This window comes from Gadus chalcogrammus, chromosome 16, assembly GCF_026213295.1.
Source record: "Gadus chalcogrammus isolate NIFS_2021 chromosome 16, NIFS_Gcha_1.0, whole genome shotgun sequence".
Lineage (NCBI taxonomy): Eukaryota > Metazoa > Chordata > Actinopteri > Gadiformes > Gadidae > Gadus > Gadus chalcogrammus.
In genome coordinates, this window is record NC_079427.1 from 27,206,821 (window position 1) to 27,226,463 (window position 19,643).

At 49.1% G+C, this 19,643-nt stretch overlaps 1 protein-coding gene across 1 annotated transcript in view; it reads left to right on the top strand.

Annotated features, from left to right (window-relative positions):
* LOC130405687 (titin-like) overlaps positions 1–19,643 on the top strand; it is a 172,367-nt gene that overhangs the window by 118,094 nt on the left and 34,630 nt on the right. Inside the window, exons 141-172 of the mRNA XM_056610858.1 lie at positions 72–187; positions 437–736; positions 843–1,142; positions 1,306–1,411; positions 1,537–1,733; positions 1,962–2,267; positions 2,464–2,617; positions 2,978–3,102; positions 3,205–3,323; positions 3,715–3,895; positions 3,980–4,282; positions 4,791–5,282; positions 5,362–5,664; positions 5,888–6,044; positions 6,133–6,275; positions 6,437–6,555; positions 8,534–8,711; positions 8,825–9,109; positions 9,256–9,549; positions 9,751–10,050; positions 11,079–11,387; positions 11,545–11,771; positions 12,096–12,410; positions 12,523–12,637; positions 12,778–13,086; positions 16,346–16,527; positions 16,769–16,898; positions 17,510–17,661; positions 17,906–18,053; positions 18,153–18,373; positions 18,633–18,729; positions 18,834–19,130. Coding sequence (XP_056466833.1) covers positions 72–187; positions 437–736; positions 843–1,142; positions 1,306–1,411; positions 1,537–1,733; positions 1,962–2,267; positions 2,464–2,617; positions 2,978–3,102; positions 3,205–3,323; positions 3,715–3,895; positions 3,980–4,282; positions 4,791–5,282; positions 5,362–5,664; positions 5,888–6,044; positions 6,133–6,275; positions 6,437–6,555; positions 8,534–8,711; positions 8,825–9,109; positions 9,256–9,549; positions 9,751–10,050; positions 11,079–11,387; positions 11,545–11,771; positions 12,096–12,410; positions 12,523–12,637; positions 12,778–13,086; positions 16,346–16,527; positions 16,769–16,898; positions 17,510–17,661; positions 17,906–18,053; positions 18,153–18,373; positions 18,633–18,729; positions 18,834–19,130 — 6,980 coding nt within the window. The remainder of the gene's footprint in view (positions 1–71; positions 188–436; positions 737–842; positions 1,143–1,305; positions 1,412–1,536; positions 1,734–1,961; positions 2,268–2,463; positions 2,618–2,977; positions 3,103–3,204; positions 3,324–3,714; positions 3,896–3,979; positions 4,283–4,790; positions 5,283–5,361; positions 5,665–5,887; positions 6,045–6,132; positions 6,276–6,436; positions 6,556–8,533; positions 8,712–8,824; positions 9,110–9,255; positions 9,550–9,750; positions 10,051–11,078; positions 11,388–11,544; positions 11,772–12,095; positions 12,411–12,522; positions 12,638–12,777; positions 13,087–16,345; positions 16,528–16,768; positions 16,899–17,509; positions 17,662–17,905; positions 18,054–18,152; positions 18,374–18,632; positions 18,730–18,833; positions 19,131–19,643) is intronic.

The following is a 19,643-nucleotide window of genomic DNA, read 5'->3' on the forward strand; positions in this document are numbered from 1 at the left end:
CTGCTCCATCTGATGGCTGATTGAAGGATGCAAAGGGGTTTTGGAGTCATGTTAAGTTTCTTCTACTGCAGGGTCAAAGGTCTTCCCACCAGGAAGAAGTACAAGTTCAGAGTACTTGCTGAGAACTTAGCTGGAACAGGGAAACCCAGCAAGGAGACTGATCAAATCCTGGTCAAAGATCCTATCGGTAAGACAGCTGCTGAACTTTTACCTCATAAATACCCGCTGGGCAATACAATAATTATAGACCCTTTCTAGCTCAGTCAATAAAGAGCCTGACAACTTCTCATGCACTCAGAGTCATTCATTGTATTTCATAAACACAGAACCCCAATATTTCCTCTTCCTATTCTTGTTAACTGAACCACTTGAGGTCTTAGTTGAACAGACTCTGACATTCTGCGGGAAGAATAAAATGTTCCTCCCCCTGGTTCAGATCCTCCATGGGCCCCTGGTAAACCAACAGTGAGGGACGTGGCCAAGACCTCATGTTTCCTCATGTGGACCAAACCAGAGCACGATGGTGGAGCCAAGATCGATGGCTACATCATCGAGATGCTGAAGAGTGGAACCGCAGACTGGATCAGAGTTGCCGACGACATCAACCTCCTGGAGCACTCCCTCAGGGGTCTGATGGAGAAACAGGAGTACTCATTCCGAGTCAAGGCCGTCAACAAGGCTGGAGAGAGTGAGCCCAGCGAGCCCAGCGACCCTGTGCTCATCAAGGAGAGACTCTGTAAGTCAAACTCATTCACTACAGCACGATACTAAATTAGGTTTCCATAGATGTTTACAACAGAGTATAAACATAATGCTGGTAACTAACTGCTGTCTCTCCCTAGCGCCCCCCATGGCTCCACGCTGGCTGCTGGTGGTAAGCATCAGCAGGAACAGTGCTGAGATGAAGTGGACGGCCCCTGAGAGGGACGGAGGCTCCCCCATCACCAACTACGTGGTGGAGAAGAGGGATGTGAGGAGGAAGGGCTGGCAGGCGGTGGACACCACGGTGAAGGAGCTCAAGTACTGTGTGACGCCCCTCAACGAGGGCTCCCTGTATGTGTTCAGAGTGGCCGCTGAGAACGCTGTTGGAGTCGGAGCCTTCTGTGAACTGGAGGACTCGGTTCTGGCCAAGGACACTTTCAGTAAGTTCAGAATAACTGAACAAAGTAAAATGTTGAGGAACTAATTCATACAGGTTTGTTCTAAAAAGGAACCTTTAATCCCTTGAGATTAAAGCTACTTGTCTTGGTAGGCCTATTGTTTCAGCATATTAAATTGTTTGGGTGTGTGTGTGTGTGTTCACAGCAACTCCTGGACCCCCTTATGGCCTGGCGGTGCTCAGTGTCAGTAAGAGACACGTGGACCTGCAGTGGGAGGCACCTAAGAACGACGGAGGCAGACCTATCCTCAGGTACCCTCACTTATTATGGACCTCAGTGGACTGTGGAGCTGGAAGAGAATAGAATGACCTGCTGGTCCGTGACTCAAGGTCCCCCTCACAGATGAAGTGAACTGTACTGATTCAATATGTTCCAGGTATTCCCTTGAGAAGAAGGAGAAGCTTGGGACCCGCTGGGTGAAGTGTGGTAAGACCTCAGGGCCAGACTGTAAGTACAGAGTGACCGACGTCATCGAGGGAACCGAGGTCCAATTCTTGGTGCGAGCTGAGAACGAGGCTGGGGTCGGACATCCCAGCGAACCTACAGAGATCATTACCATTGAAGACCCCACAGGTGTTCCATCACTTCGTCATCTAAAGCCTCTCCCATAGCATGGCTGAGATACTCAGATACTTAGAGATAGATAGTAGATACTTTGAGTATGCATTAGAAACCAACACAATATTTACCCCTTGGTCATATCTCACTAATACCAACTTAATGATTAAGTAAGTAGTTGAACGTTGATAGTTGCTGGTGCTTGTGATATTTAAACAACCTAACCCAAACATCTCTTCCCAGGTGTTCCATCACCACCCATTGCACTCCAGATCACTGGAGCCAGCCGGGACTCCCTTTCCATTGGCTGGAAGCCCCCAGAGAGGACTGGCGGAAGCCCCATCAGTGGCTACCATGTTGAGATGTGTGAGGCCGGGACGGAGAAGTGGATGAGAGTCAACTCCAGGCCTGTTAAGGAACTCAAGTTCTGCATCGACGAGGGAGTGGTAGCCGAGAAGGAGTACGTCCTGAGAGTCCGTGCCATCAATGCTGTGGGCGTGAGCGAGCCCTCAGACATGTCTGACAACGTGTTTGCAAAGGAGAGCGACTGTAAGAACCCCTATGAACACTTGAACAGAACTTCAGCATCTGCTCACTGTGTGTCTTGACTTCCACCTTCACCAGTGATGCTTTGTTATTATTTATCATTATTTTAAATTCTTCTTAGTGTGATTCATTTATGATGGGATAATCATCAAGTTGGCTGTTATCTGAGTGTGTTTAAAACCAGGCTGTGCTTGTCAAGGTTTCCCCACCCTGGAGTTCCAGACCCTGGACCTGGTGGTGGTAGAGACGGAGAAGATGCACATCCCAGTGCCCTTCAGGGCCGTCCCCTCACCAAAGATCATCTGGCACAAAGATGGCAAGGAGCTGAGGGCAGATGAGCGTCTGGGCTTCAGGTCTGCTCCTCCTCTTCCCCTGTTATAGGGCTCTCCAGGGGCTAATCACCACACCAAACACATTGGACTGTTGGGGAGACTAGTTCCATCTCCAAGAGGAACCGGTTTAGTCACCCATAAATTCATATATACTGGTCAGGATCAATACAGAAAATACTGTACAGAAAATAGAGCCAAACAAACCATTCCATGCAACATAAATGCACCCAGATGCTTAAGACCATAAGAATCACAAATCAAAAGATACAGTATAATACCGTTTTAGAAGTCAATGCAGGTTGTGTATTTTGTGTATTTTGTGTGTTGTGTCTTTACAGGAATAGGATGACTTATTGTTTTGTTGCTGGTTTGTCTGAACAGGAAGGAGTACACCTCCTGTCACCTGGAGGTGGACAGCAGTATCCATGGTGACGCCGGACAGTACAAAGTTACACTGGAGAACAAGCTTGGAGCCGCCAGTGCTGCCATCAACGTCAAAGTCATCGGTAAATCATGTCCCCTAAGACATGGTTTTACTCCTAGCTCCATATGAGAACCATTGAATATTGTGAGCTCTTTCTAAAAGTATCATCATTTCATGTGCTCAGGTCTGCCTGGTCCTTGTAAGGCAATCCTGGCCTCAGAGATCACTAAGAGCACCTGCAAGGTGACCTGGGACCCTCCAGACTACGACGGAGGAAGCCCTGTTCTTCACTATGTTCTGCAGGTCAGATGGTGCCTCCTGGAGGCCTAAGGCTGAGAGGCGGCTCTATGGGTTATTTATGCCTTCCTGACCTGTCCGTCTCTCCTGACACCTGTCAGTCACTCCTGACATATATCTGTCTGTCCTGAATCATATCTGACTGTCCTAACACCTATGTGTCTGTCTGATCTGACACATATCTGTCTGTCTTAACACATATCTACCTGTCTGTTTGTCCTGACACAGACAGTGTGTCTGTCAGTACTGTGACCCGTCTGCCATCCTGGGTGTCTGTCCTCACACTTGTCTTGCTGTACATCTGTCCTTACACTTTTCTGGCTGTACGTCTGTCCATACATTTGTCTGGCTGTACATCTGCCCTCACACTTGTCACCTATTTGTCTTTCCTCTCCAGCGCCGCGAGGCAGGCAGGAGGACATATGTCAACATGATGTCAGGGGAGAACAAGGTGAGCTGGCCTGTGAAGGACCTGATCCCCAACGGAGAGTACTACTTCCGTGTCCAAGCTGTGAACAAGATCGGAGGAGGAGAATACATCGAGTTGCGCAACCCAGTCATCGCACAGGACCAGAAACGTAAGGATGCTAGCATGTAGACCGATAGTGTTGTCAATGTGACCGAGCTCAGTATGAAGTACTGAAGATGCTATGTGTTTCCAGACGTTCCTGACCCACCAGTGGACGTAGAGACTCACAACGCCACATCCAAGACTGTCACACTGACCTGGAAACCCCCCATGTACGACGGGGGAGCCAAGATCATGGGCTACGTCCTGGAGAAGCTCCAGAAGGGCCTGGACAAGTGGGAGAGGTGCAACGACTTCCTGGTTCCTGTGCTCTCCTACACCGTGAGGGGCCTGACTGAAGGGAGGAACTACCAGTTCAGGGTCAAGGCTGAGAACGCTGCTGGGGTCAGCGAACCCTCTCGCAGCTCATTGTTTGTCAAGGCCTCCGACGCTAGAGGTCAGTAGTCCTCCATACAGTATATTTTATCCTGTCTGCTGCATTACAACCTACAATTACAATTTATAATCCTGTCTGCTAGGTAACAACCTAGGTTGCATCGTATATATTATCCAATCTGCTTCGTAGCAACATAGTTTGTATAGTATATATTATCCCAATTGCTACCTTACAATCTAGGTTGCATCATATATATTATCCTATCTGCTACGTAGCAAAAATATTTTCTATAGTATATATTACCCTATCTGCTAATCAAGAATATAAGGTTCAACATAACAGCAACCTATATCTTCTTCTCAAACGTTTTCATGACAGGACATAAAAGTGTCCCTGAACCACAGCTTTGAAAACCCTGGGCACATTGGAATGATCCTTTATAAAAGAAAACCATCAGCAAATCAGCTCAATGTTCAATGCTTCATGAACGATAGTTTAAGAAACTTGGATCGGTTGAACACTCAAATCATTAGAGTTGAATCTACAAACTGGTTGGTCTTTGTTTCAGATCCTCCCAAGGTGTTCCTCAGCGGCAATGTGCAGTCGGGTCTGAACATCAAGAGAGGCTGTGAGATCTGTCTAGATGCCAACATTTCCGGATATCCATACCCTCAGATCACCTGGTACTGGAATGACCAGGTCATCAGACCAGAGGCCCTCAGGGTGAGGCCCGACAGACCCATCAAGAAGAAGGTTGTGAAGAGCCAAGTGGAGGAGAAGAAAGAGGAAGGAGAGAAGAAAGAAGAGAAGAAGGAAGGAGAGACCAAGGTGGAAGAGAAGAAAGAAGAGGAGAAGAAGGAAGAGGAACAGCCAGCAGAGGCAGAGCCAGAGGAGTCTGACTATCCCACCATCAACGAGCGTCTGAGCCTCGAAGACTGCAAGAGGGGGGAGTCCCGGATCGTTGTCAAGGACACCATCCGTGGAGACCATGGAGTCTACACCATCACGGTGAAGAACGACCAGGGAAAAGCTTCTGCTTCTTGTGATGTCAACGTGCTTGGTAAGATCTCTTCTGCTCTTAAAGTCTGCTAACATCCTGTTAGCATCGTGTTTAACCACTCTTTTCTGCTCTGCATCAGATACACCTGGACCTGCGGTCAACTTCCGCTTCGAGGAGGTGAGGAAGAACAATGTAGTCTGCAAGTGGGACACACCCCTGGACGACGGTGGAAGCGAGATTCTCAATTACACCTTGGAGAAGAAAGACAACTCCAAGATTGAGATTGGCTGGAGCTCAGTCACCGCCACATTGCGCGGCTGTCGCTACCTGGTGACCAAACTCATCGAGAAGAAGGAGTACATCTTCAGAGTGGTGGCCGAGAACAAGTTTGGTGCTGGTCCGGCCTGCGTGTCCAAACCCCTCATTGCCAAGGATCCCTTCGGTATTACACACATAGTTTAATATATAGAGGTGTTTTGCTGATATATAACTCATGATATAATGTCAAATAGTTTAATATATGGAGATGTTTTACTGATATAGATCATGATATAATGTCACATCGTTTAAAATATGGAGATGTTTTACTGATATTTAACTCACGTCATAATGGCAAGTAGTTGTACCAGGTGTTGAACTGACCACCTTGTCCCCTCACCTCCTAGATCCTCCAGAGATTCCAGATAAGCCAGACATCGATGACATCACTGCCCACAGCATGGTGGTGTTGTGGAGCGAGCCCGCGGACAACGGCAGCCCCATCCTGGGCTACTGGGTAGAGCGCCGTGAGATTAACAGCTCCAAATGGGCCCGCGTCAACAGGTGTGGCCCCACACACACACAGGACAACATGGAGGATGCATACAAGTGGTACAGGAGATCTAAACACATGTTTCCTCCTCTGGGACAGGGACTTGGTTGCAGACACAGAGGTGACCGTGGAAGGCCTCATAGAGGGTCTGACCTACATCTTCAGAGTCGCAGCAGAAAACCAGGCTGGGCCTAGCAAGTTCAGCATCCCCTCTGACCCTAAGACTGCCCATGCCCCCATACGTAAGTCCCAAAGCTGCTGGAAGTTGGTCTATAAATGCAGTAACTAAGGCTAAAATAATAAGTTGCATAAACCTTTCCAATCCTGAATCCAGTACTTAATCCACCAGCCTATTTCCAAAATTGCCATGTCCCATTGTTTGTGTGTGTGTGGTTTTCTGCAGTCCTTCCTGGTCCTCCTGTTGCCAGGGTGATGGAAACTACAGACCACTCTATCGATGTTGAGTGGGATGCTCCCCTGGACAACGGTGGAGGAGATATCCTGGGGTACCATGTTGACAAGGTCAGTCTCACCCGAGCTTCTCACAGGCCTCTGAGGACATTTTTCTACTATAAAATAGCAGGCCTGTCGCACCAGTTACTCAAGTAACTCATGTGCGCATGTGCCAAGCAGCCTGCAGCTCACACATCCACACAGCACGTGCGAAAGCAAACATACACCGCAAGCACCCACATACACACTGCATACACACACTGCACACACACGCGCACGAACATACATGGAAACGCACACACACACACACGCACATGCATGCGCACACACGCATGCACACGCACACAACGCATGTCAAGACAAAGGCAGCAACACATACACAGAAGCGCACACACACGCACGCACACACACAAACAAACGCACACACCGTACGTCAAGACAAAGGCAGCGACGCACTCGCCGGGCTAAGACGTTATGTTTTTAAACATAACGGCTCCGCCATCGTCATACGCGCAGGTAAGAACACATACGCACACGCACACACCGCAGCGACACTCGCCCAGGTAAGACGTTATGTTTTTAAACATAACTGCTCCGCCATTGACACACGCACCTAGGTAAGAACATCCACGCACACACCGCAGCAAAACACTCGCCCCGGTAAGACCTTATGTTTTTAAACATAACGGCTCCACCATCAACAAACACTCCTAGGTAACACGTTCTGTCTATAGACTGTAGAAATTGTGATAAAGAAGGGAAGAGACAATTTCTCACCTCAACAAGGCTAAGCAATGCTAAGCGGGTCGTTCATTTTGTCATATAAAAACCGTTAAATTCAAACATCGCACCGACCGGCATATAAACACATAAGTCACGGGATCTTAAAGAGACAGTGTCCCTATAACATAGAACGAAAACATGTCAATAACACAGTATGGTGAATTATGTCTATAGAGTCCACCACAAGACAACACTTTCTTGCTCAAATGTAATATTATTCTCCTCCTTGAGCCTCCCGGAATGTCTTTGCACTTTGTTGCTCAAACTTAATATTACTCTCTTCCTTGAGCCTCCCCAAATGTCTTGCGATATTGATATCCCCCCTCCCCCTTGCAGACTGTTTTAGTTGTTTTATTTTTTGTGTGTATGCTATGTGTGCATGTAGGCTACTGCTGCCGGTCTTGGCCAGGACACTGAAAGAGATGTTTAATATCAATGAGGATTATTATTTTCAACTAACCAATAGTAGTTGCATTGCATTTTACAATGTCAATGCACTTTTCAGCCCTGAATAACAGTGAAAGCTATTTAATAATTGATTTGCATGCATAGTATACTACATTTTCCATTGAACAATTATCCCTGTTACCATAAATTGACTAATTGTATAATGTAATCAAATGCTCACACACTAGCTGCTTTCAGACACACGTGTAAATCCTGATATTCTCCTGATGGGTAACATTTCCTGACATTTGTACCCTGAAAATCCCCTGAATAATACTACCCCTGAGGTAGTATTTTCTCCGTAGGAAATGTCAATTACCTTATGTGAATGAGGAGTAGAAAGTCTGTATTTCTCACACCACTTCAGTGGGCGTGTTGATGACGCTTCTGCATGTCATTGTATGGCCCCCTAAATTATAATCAGCCTCTTGCCTTTTGTTCACTGAATGGTTAAAAAATATTTAAATGTTGGCACTGCTTTTAAGATTCATTAGTGGTGAAGGAATGTTATACATTGTAAAATTATAGGCAAAATTTTATTATATTATGCGCTCAGAAATTTGTTACATTATCGACTGGGGTTTCCAAATTATTGCTATAGTTTAATTAGAACTAGAGGTTGAGCGCACGCAACGCATGCGCGAAAACTTAGTAAATATAATATCTAGAACTATCTAGTATCTAATATTGTCCCTTTTGCTTCAGACAGTTAGAATGTGATTAGTGATGAGAACATACCAATCATCTAACTAAACAGCTTCAAGGAAATGTGTAGTATAGGTTTGATAAGCTCTCCCTCTTGTCTCCGGGCCTGTAGGCCATGGTTGGAACCAAGGACTGGTCCAGGTCTACAGAGCGACCCTGGAAGACCCGGGCCTTCACGGTCTATGGGGTCCGAGAGGGAGCCAAGTACATGGTCAGAGTTATTGCCTGCAATGCTGCTGGAGAAGGAGCACCAGGCTTCACTGAGTCCGTGTTCGTCAGGAACCCTGCTGGTCAGTATCTCCAGTCACATTTTAGCAGCATGTCTGTCAGACTTTCTGTTCATTATTAGTGTTCGCTAATAATATGCTCTAATCTCCATCTGATGTATCCTTCTTATCCACAGAGAAGCCAGTCATCGAACTGGACCTGTCTGTGAAGAACGGTGTGGTCATCAGAGCAGGAGAGACACTTAACCTCCCAGCCACTGTCACAGGGAAACCTAAACCCTCCATCACCTGGGTGGTCAATGACAGCAAACCAGACAAGGAGCGTGTGGAGATCCTGGAGGATGGCGACCAGAGCATCGTCCACATCAAGAAGGTCCAGAGGAAGGACTGTGGGAAATACCTAATTTCTGCCTCCAACCCAAGTGGAACCAAGTCTGCCTGGGCCCGGGTGGATGTCATGGGTCCGTAGATACATCCAATCTTCTACATATATTATTATTGTAATCACATCATAGCATAAGGATACAACATTGGGATATTGGTATGAGTCCCTGGGATAAGGGGTGCGTATAGTCCATAGGATCAACCTATAGGATTTCTTTTGCAGATGTCCCTGGCCCAGTCACAGACCTGAAGCCTGTGGTCGTCACTCGCAAGATGATCTTCCTGAACTGGGACGACCCAGACGACAACGGTGGAAGTGACATCACTGGCTTCATCGTGGAGCGGAGGGATGCTAAGATGCACACGTGGAGGCAGCCCGTGGAGACGGCCTCCTCCAAGTGCGAGTGTGTAGGTATCATGGAGGGCCAGGACTACATGTTCCGGGTCATCGCCAAGAACAAGTATGGCATGGGACCCCCCCTGGAACTGGGACCCATCAAGGCTGTGGACCCACAAGGTGAGGAGGACGTTTCTTTAGAGATGCTCCTATAGTTTGCCTGTGTTAAAAGGCTGGTACATTTAGTTAGTTTTGCTTCATGGTAAAGTAATATTGTGCCTAAACATTAAATAATAAAAAACTTAAATAATACATGCTTTTACCACAGCTTTGCACGATCATCTTTTAAACCCTTTTGGTTGTTTACTCTATGTGATGCAGGACCCCCCAGCTACCCTGAGAAGTTCCACTACACAGAGAGGACCAAGAACTCCATCACCCTGTCCTGGAAACCACCTCGTAATGATGGCGGCAGCCCCATCATCGGCTACTTTGTAGAGAAGAAGAAACATGACCAGCAGGTCTTTGAGCCCTGCAACAAAGACATCTGCCCCAACCAGACCATGACCTTGGAGGGTCTGGAGGAGTCCTGGATGTACGAGTTTAGGATTAAATGTGCCAACCTGATTGGAGAGAGCGAGCCCTCCATTCCTTTGACGGTTGTGATTCAGGATGATGAAGGTGAGCCTCAAGTATCTCATGGTTCTGATAGTTCCTTCATCTTGAGGATGCCTGTAACTGGAGTATATATCCTGGGTCTGATAGTTCCTTCATCTTGAGGAGGCTTGTAACTGGATGATATATCCCGGTTCTGATAGTTCCTTCATCTTGAGGAGGCTTGTAATTGGAGTGTATATCCTGGTTCTGATTGGTTCTGGCACGACCCCTTTTTTTTTTTTCGTGTACACGGTTAACCGTTTTTTTTTAAATTAATTAATGAATTTTTATTTACTTTTTTTAAGTGGACCGCAGTCGCGCTATAGGGGGATTATTTGTTTATCAACACGGCGGATGCGCGAGCAGAATGATCGCAAAAATAACATTTGTTTGTCCGGTTGCCATGGTTATCTCCGTGTGGTTAATTTGCGGTTGCGGTGTTAATTAGGATGTTGTCAGCTTACTGTTACATTTAACTGTAATCAGAAAAAGCGGTTATATGCTATATACCCTATAGTATCTTTGGTATAAAGGCTGGGACGAATTTCGAATTATAAAAATATGTAAACTTTATGTTGAAAGTATGGACCGTCCCGATTCCCATTGAAACAATGGCGCGGTGATATATATATATATTTTTTTACGGTTTTCGTTTACAGATTTTTCCTAAACGGTTTTGATTTACTAACCGGTTACACGTGTACACGTGTACCCGTGCACACCCCTAGTTCTGATGGTTCCTTCATCTTGAGGAGGCTTGTCACTGGAGTATATATCCTGGTTCTGATAGTTCCTTCATCTTGAGGAGGCTTGTAACTGGAGTATATATCCTGGTTCTAATAGCTACTTCATCTGGAGGAGTATGTAAGTAACGTTGCTGAAAGCTATGGGCCACGTAGCTCAAGCACTCTGTCAGAAGCAGTCAGATCAAGATCCAGGGTGTTCAATCCTTATATATTTATGCATACTTACTATTAATACAGCGTATCGTTCTTGATGATATCCAATGATATGAGGACAGAATACATTTAAATGTGGTGTTCTCCTCCCAGTGTCTCCTGAGATCCACATGCTGAAGGTCTTCAAGGGAGACTCCATCACGGTGAGGAAGGGCGACCTCATCGAGATCCCGGCCGACGTGATTGGTCTTCCCATCCCCAAGGTGGAGTGGTTCAAGGACGACGTTCTGATAGCGGAGGCTTCAGAGAGCCTGCTGATGGAGACAGTGGAGACCGGCAGGATGAACTGTAACACCTGCGTCTCCATGCCTTCGGCCAACCGGCGGGACAAGGGCAGCTACACCGTCACTGCCTCCAACAACATGGGCACCTGCAGACACACCGTCTTCGTCATGGTGCTAGGTGAGAAGACATGACCCATGGACGATCCTGATTGAGGGTCACATGTAGAATCATATTATTGAACAATATGTTCAAAACAATGAATCCTAATGTGTCCTGATTGAGGGTTACATTTTTAACCACATTATTGAACAACATAAATTCCATGGCTTTGCAGACCGCCCACTGCCCCCCAGGAATGTGATGGTGTCCAACATCAAGGGAGAGTCTTGCTCCCTGCAGTGGGACAAACCGCTCGACAACGGTGGCAGCGAGCTCACCAACTACATTGTGGAGAGGAAGGAGGTGTTGAGCGAGGAGCCAGAAGTGGAGGAGGGCGAGGAGCCGCCTGCTGCACCCCAGTGGACCGAAGTCACCAACAGCATCATTGAGAGGAGATTTGGGGTCAGTTCTGAACCCTGCTTTGGTCACCTGACAGTTTTACCTCCGCATTCAGAAAGAAAAGTAGCAGGAACCGATGAGATGATGTGTGCTGCTGATCTCCAGATGTAGAATATATTAGATCATGTGTTGATATGCATTTTAGAGCAGAACTTCTGGTGGGTGATGGCACAGATTCTGGGCAGAAAACCAGAAATTGAAAGGACCGTTATGCATAGTTTCTGGTTTAGTAAGAGATATTTTACCAGTAGCAAAATGTACCTGCGTGGTTGGACTTTTTCAGAAAAGGAATAGATTAAATAATGTTGATAATGGGATGATCTCTAGGTGTGGAACCTGGAGACCAATAAAATCTACCTGTTCCGGGTCCGAGCTGAGAACCGCTACGGTAGGTCCGACCCCTGTGCCACAGAAGAAGTTCTCATCACGGATCCATTCGGCCTTCCTGGGCCACCAGAGAAGCCAACCATCGCTGAGTACTCCAAGACCTCTATGACCTTAACCTGGGAGCCCCCCAGGGAAAATGGCGGCTCTCTGGTCACCGGCTACTGGCTGGAGAAGAGGGAGAAAGGCTCCTCCTACTGGGCCAAGGTCAACAAGGTTCCCGTCACAAAGCGTGGCCTTAAGGGCTGGGAATACCAGGTGAGCTGAGGGCAGAGCTGTGTCTCTAGATCACATAAAGCACAACATGGCTTCCCCTGTGGTTGAGTCTGAGTTGGAGTCCTTTCGCTCTACCTGTGTGTCCTGGTTCCAGGTTACCCGTCTGAATGAGGGGACGGAGTACGAGTTCCGAGTAGCAGCGTCCAACTCTGCAGGAATCGGACCTTTCAGTGGCGCTTCAGACTCTGCCTTTGCTGTCGACCCTCTCAGTAAGTGAACACTGCTGGTTACTGCTGCAGCTGAACCATGATCACCACCTGTCCACATGTTCCCCAAGCATGCGCTTGAATTGAGTTAATATGTCAAGGCATTCAGTGATAAACTAATATGTTGCATTTCCCCCAACCAGCTCCCCCCGGCATGCCGGCTGCCCCGACGATTGCGGACAAGACCAAGCACAGCGTCACCTTGTCTTGGAGCGCCCCAGAGTGGGACGGTGGAAGTCCTATCAAAGGCTACATCATCGAGATACAAGATGAAGGCTCCTCAGAGTGGGCGAGGATCAACGACGCAGATTCTCTGCACCCCACTACCGAGTTCACTGTCCCCAGCCTCCGAGAGCTCAAACTGTACCGCTTCAGGATCATCGCGGTCAATGACATCGGGGAGTCCGACCCCAGTCCTCGCACCGCAGAGGTTCTGGTAGAGGAGGTTCAGGGTACGCTATAGTACATATAGGATAACTCTATAATATACATTATTTATTATATAGAATTACTAAAATAATTGGCGAGCGCCTGGTGGCCGGGTTTGCCACGGAGCCCGGTCGGGCACAGCCCGAACAAACTACGTGGCACCCCCCCTCTCTTCATCCCATGGGCCCACCACCTGTGGGAAGACCCGTTGGGGTCGGGTGCGCAGCCACATGGGTGGCAGCGAAGGTCAGGGGTCTCGACGGACCAGACTCGGGCGGCAGAAGCTGGCTCTGGGGACGTGGAACGTCACCTCGCTGTGGGGAAAGGAACCGGAGCTTGTGAGGGAGGTGGAGCGCTATCAGTTAGATCTGGTGGGGCTTACCTCCACGCACAGTCTCAGCTCTGGTACCGTACTCCTGGATAAGGGTTGGACTCTATTCTTCTCCGGAGTTGCCGAGGGCGTGAGGCGCCGGGCGGATGTGGGGATACTCATAAATCCCCGGCTGAGCGCCGCGGTGTTGGAGTTTACCCCGGTAGACGAGAGGGTCGCCTCCCTGCGCCTAAGGGTTGTAGGGGGGAAAACTCTGACTGTTGTTTGTGCGTATGCACCAAACAGCAGCTCAGAGTACTCGGCCTTCTTGGAGACCCTGAATGGAGTCCTGTATGGGGCTCCAGTAGGGGACTCCAGTAGTTCTGCTGGGAGACTTCAACGCCCACGTGGGCAACGATGGAGACACCTGGAGAGGCGTGGTGGGGAGGAACGGCCTCCCTGATCTAAACCCGAGCGGTCGTTTGTTATTGGACTTCTGTGCTAGTCATGGATTATCCATAACAAACACCATGTTCGAACATAAGGGTGCTCATAAGTGTACCTGGTACCAGAGTACCCTAGGCCGAAGATCGATGATCGATTTCGTGATCGTGTCATCTGATCTGAGGCCGCATGTTTTGGACACTCGGGTAAGAGAGGGGCGGAACTGTCAACCGACCACCATCTGGTTGTGAGTTGGATCAGGGAATGGGGGAAATTTCCGGATGGACCTGGTAAGCCCAAACGAGTAGTGCAGGGTGAACTGGGAACGTCTGGAGGAAGGTCCCCGTCCTAGGTATCTTCAACTCACACCTCCGGCGGAGCTTTTCTGGCATTCCTGTGGAGGTTGGGGGCATTGAGCCAGAGTGGGCGGTGTTCAAAGCCTCCATTGCTGAAGCTGCTGTGGCTAGCTGTGGCCTCAGGGTCTTAGGCTCCTCAAGGGGCGGTAACCCTCGGACACCGTGGTGGACACCGGTGGTCAGGGAAGCCGTCCGACTGAAGAAGGAGGCCTTCCGGGATATGATATCCTGGAGGACTCCTGACTCGGTTGCAGGGTACCGACAGGCTCGAAGGGCTGCAGCTGCTGCCGTGTCGGAGGCTAAGCAGCGGGTGTGGGAGAAGTTCGGAGAGGCCATGGAGAAGGACTTTCGGTCGGCACCAAAGTGTTTCTGGAAGACTATCCGGCACCTCAGGAGGGGGAAACGGGGAACCATCCAAGCTGTGTACAGTAAGGATGGGACTCTGTTGACCTCAACTGAGGAGGTCGTCGGACGTTGGAAGGAACACTTTGAGGAACTCCTGAATCCGAATAACACGCCCTCTATGTTGGAGGCAGAGCTCGAGGTTGATGGTGTTTCGTCGTCAATTTCCCTGGTGGAGGTCACTGAGGTAGTCAAACATCTCCGCAGTGGCAAAGCCCCAGGGATTGATGAGATCCAGCCAGAAATGCTAAAGGCTCTGGGTGTTGAGGGGCTGTCATGGTTGACACGCCTATTCAACATCGCGTGGGAGTCGGGTACAGTGCCAAAGGAGTGGCAAACCGGGGTGGTGGTTCCCCTGTTCAAAAAGGGGGACCAGAGAGTGTGTGCCAATTACCGGGGTATCACACTTCTCAGCCTCCCTGGTAAAGTCTACTCCAAGGTGCTGGAAAGGAGGGTTCGGCCGATCGTCGAACCTCAGATTGAAGAGGAACAATGCGGTTTTCGCCCCGGATGTGCTACGGACCAGCTCTTCACTCTCGCAAGGATCCTGGAGGGGGCCTGGGAGTATGCCCATCCGGTCTACATGTGTTTTGTGTATCTGGAGAAGGCGTATGACCGGGTCCCCCGGGAGAAACTGTGGGAGGTGCTGCGGGAGTATGGGGAAAGGGGTTGTATCCTCAGGGCCATCCAATCTTTGTACTCCCAAAGCGAGAGCTGTGTTCGTGTTCTCGGCAGCCAGTCAGTTTCATTCTCAGTGGGTGCTGGTCTCCGCCAGGGCTGCGCCTTGTCACCAATCCTGTTTGTGATATACATGGACAGGATATCGAGGCGTAGTCGTGGTGGGGAGGGGTTGCAGTTCGGTGGTCTGAGGATCTCGTCACTGCTTTTTGCAGATGATGTGGTCCTCATTGGATCATCGGCCTGTGACCTTCAGCACTCACTGGATCGGCTGGCGGCCGAGTGTGAAGCGGCTGGGATGAGGATCAGCACCGCTAAATCTGAGGCCATGACTCTTAGCAGGAAACCGGTGGATTGCTTACTCCGGGTAGGAAATGAGTCCTTAGCCCAAGTGAAGGAGTTCAAGTACCTCAGGGGTCTTGTTCGCGAGTGAGGGTACTATGGAGCGTGAGATTGGCCGGAGAATCGGAGCAGCGGGGGCGGTATTGCGTTCGCTTTACCGCACCGTTGTATCGAAAAGAGAGCTGAGCCGCAAGGCAAAGCTCTCGATCTACCGGTCGATCTTCGTTCCTATCCTCACCTATGGTCATGAGGGCTGGGTGATGACCGAAAGGACGAGATCGCGGGTACAAGCGGCCGAGATGAGTTTTCTCAGAAGGGTGGCTGGCGTCTCCCTTAGGGATAGGGTGAGAAGCTCAGCCATCCGTGAGGAACTCGGATTAGAGCCGCTGCTCCTTTACTTAGAAAGGAGTCAGCTGAGGTGGTTCGGGCATCTGGTAAGGATGCCCACTGGGCGCCTTCCTTGGGAGGTGTTTCAGGCACGTCCAGTGGGGAGGAGGCCTCGGGGAAGACCCAGGACTAGGTGGAGAGATTATATCTCAACACTGGCCTGGGAACGGGTTCCCCCCGTCAGAGCTGGTCAATGTGGCCCGGGAAAGGGAAGTCTGGGGCCCCCTGCTTGAGCTGCTCCCCCCGCAACCCGACCCCGGATAAGCGGATGACGATGAGGATGAGGATGAGGAGGAAAATAATTCACAGTATGTTGTGTCCTGAGGCTCCTCTGAAGTCTCCTCTGCCCTTTGACCTCCACAGTTGAACCCAAGCTGTTGCTGGACATGCTGGCAGACGACCTGCTCTGCATCAGGGCTGGTGACCCAATTAGGATCCCGGTCATTGTCAAGGGCCGCCCCGTTCCCAAGGTTACCTGGGACTTTGATGGCAAAGCCAAGTCGCACAAGAAGAACAAAATGCACACATTGCCAGTAGACTCTGAGGTCTGTCATCTCAACCATTTTTTATTAATGTTCTAAGCTCTTCATTAATTAAGCAGCCTACGCTGGGGGCTTTTCTAAGAGAGTAATATAGTGGAAATATTATCATCAGTGGACATCACTGCATTTAAAAAAAAATATTTACAAATGTATAAAATAAACATGAAACCATCATTCAAACTAGGTGGAAATGAAGAGAAAAGTGGTAAAGTGTTGAGACTGTGTTGTTTGGTCATGTTGGCAGATTGAATCTACAGACATGACCTCTACCGTGACCATCCCTGTCAGCCTGAGGAGTCATTCAGGACGCTTCACCATCACCGGAAAGAACAAGTCTGGACAGAAACACATCAACGTCAGAGTTAATGTCCTTGGTACGTCTCAATATGCTGCCTCCATACAGCCTTCATACAGCATCAATACAGCCTTCATACAGCCTCCATATAGCCTTCAAACAGCCTCCATATAGCCTCCATACAGCCTCCAAACAGCGTCCATATAGCCTCCATATAGCCTCCATACAGTCTTCATATAGCCTCCATATAGCCTTCAAACAGCCTCCATATAGCCTCCATACAGCCTCCAAACAGCGTCCATATAGCCTCCATATAGCCTCCATACAGTCTTCATATAGCCTCCATACAGCCTCCATATAGCCTCCTACAGCATCCATATAGCCTCCATATAGTCTTCATATAGCCTCCATACAGCCTCCATATAGCCTCCATACAGCGTCCATATAGCCTCCATATTACCTCCTTATAGCCTTCATATAGCCTACATACAGCATCCATATAGCCTCCATACAGCGTCCATATAGCCTCCATACAGTCTTCATATAGCCTCCATAAGTTCCTAAGTGGATGGGTTCCGAAATGGAAGAGTTCCTAACTGGATAAGTTCCTAACGATGAGTTCCTAACTGGATGAGTTACTGACTGGATGAGCTCCGAACTGGATGAGTGAATGACTGGATGTGTCTCCAGATGTTCCTGGGGCTCCAAAGGATCTGAGGGTGACTGACATTGCCAAGTCAACGATGAGGCTAATCTGGAAGCTTCCAGACAACGATGGAGGAGAGAGAATCAAGAGCTACTTCATAGAGAAGAGATGTGTCACCGACAAGGCCTGGACCACGGTATGACTCCTACCTCCCTCCTCCTTCCTTCTCTGTTCCTCTGACATTGGAAACATTGGGAGGAAGAATCATTTGCTCGGCTTGGATCCACTCCAATCGGGAGGGTGCCCATTGTTGGGATGGGATTTAAGTTGTGTACTAGTGATTGTTGTGTCTATAGTTGTGTACTTGATGTTGTTCTGTCTTAAGTTGTGTGATCATGGTTGGGGTGTTTCTTAAGTTGTGTACTTGTGGTTGTGTGCAGGTGAACGCCACGTGCGCAAGCCAGGCGTATGTGGTCCCAGGTCTTCTGGAGGGACAGGAGTACCTGTTTAGGGTCCGCGCTGAGAACCGCATCGGATTCAGCCCTTACACTGTAACCAGTGAGCCTTCAAGGGCCCGGGACCCCATCTGTAAGTTACTCCCCCCCCCCCCCCCCCCCCCCACACACACACACACACACACCAGAGCTGTAGAGGAAACTTCTATAACCCCTGGATACCCCTTCCCAGACCCTCCTGACCCCCCCACGAAGGTCAGGGTGAATCTGGTCACCAAGACCACGGTGACCCTGACCTGGGAGGCCCCTAAGAACAACGGCGGCTCTCGGGTCACACACTACCTCATTGAGCGTCTGAGCTGGGACACCAGTGGCAAGGAGAAGGAGACGTGGAAGCAGTGCAACAAGAGGGAAGTGGAGGAGCTCACCTTCGTGGTGGAGGACCTGAAGGAGGTCAGTCCTAAACACAACCAAACACACCATCTAACACTCTGAACACATCCACATGGAACCAAGTACAGACCCCCACACACCGCCAAGATGGGGGAGATCCCAAGGCTGGCAAGGGTTCAACGAATCATAGAAGGTTGCAGCACCCACACTTATTCAGAGAGGGCGCCAATCCTTGGGTTTGATTTTTCTGTTTACAAACATCCTCATGACCTCACTAAAGTGTGTGTGTGTGTGTGTGTGTGTGTGTGTGTGTCCGCAGGGAATAGAATACGAGTTCAGGGCGAAGGCTGTGAATGCAGCCGGCCCCAGCAGACCCTCGGCAACGGCCGGACCCCTGGTGATCAAGGATCAGACATGTAAGACCTCCACACCCATCCCACACCACGCCCCCAGCAGTTAACACATCCTTGTAAATTCCTTGGGAGGGGGTTGTGATCACGCCATCTGTCACTCTCTCCAGGCGCACCCACCATCGAAATGCGTGAGGCGGTGGAGGGAGAGGAGGGCTGTGATGTCAGTCTGCTGGCTAAGATCAGCGGCTGCCCCTTCCCCACCCTCACCTGGCTGAAGGCCAGCCTGGCCAAACCTGAGGACAAGACAGGGGTGCAGTACGACCAGCACACCAACAAGCTGGTCACCCAGGAGAAGTGTACCCTGCTCATCCAGCAGTCCAAGAGGGAGGACTCTGCCCTCTACACCCTGACCGCCAGCAACAGCCTGGGCAAGGCATCCAAGGACATCACCCTGACTGTCCTCGGTGAGAATAAACAGCTCATAATAAGCAGAGTGATGTCTCATTTAACACTCTTAATCAGTGGATCCCCAACTTGTTTTGTCTGACCCAACCCCCGACTTAAAAACAAGTAAGGCCTAACCATTGAGTGTTATAGTGCCTTATATTGTGTATGAAATGCCACACATCGTAGCATTATACTTATACTTTGGGAATCCGGGAAGCCTAACCCTCACTCGGACGCGGATATGAAATAAACCGTTCTCAGAGAGAGGTTCACCAAATTACCATGTTTAAAGTCTTACAAAACAGTTGTGGGTTCAGTGGCTCTTTAAGTTTCAATATGTAAACGATACAGAACCACTTAAATTATCTTATGCTGTCATGTATATCATGTATATTAAAACATAGAATAAAGGGTCCATCAATTGGTTAGATGTTGAAATTCAAACATTTGGCTTGATAATGTTGAGGTTTTATCTCAAAGATTATCGTTTCTTTCTCTTTGGCCACCCTGTTCATAAAATGTATAATGCT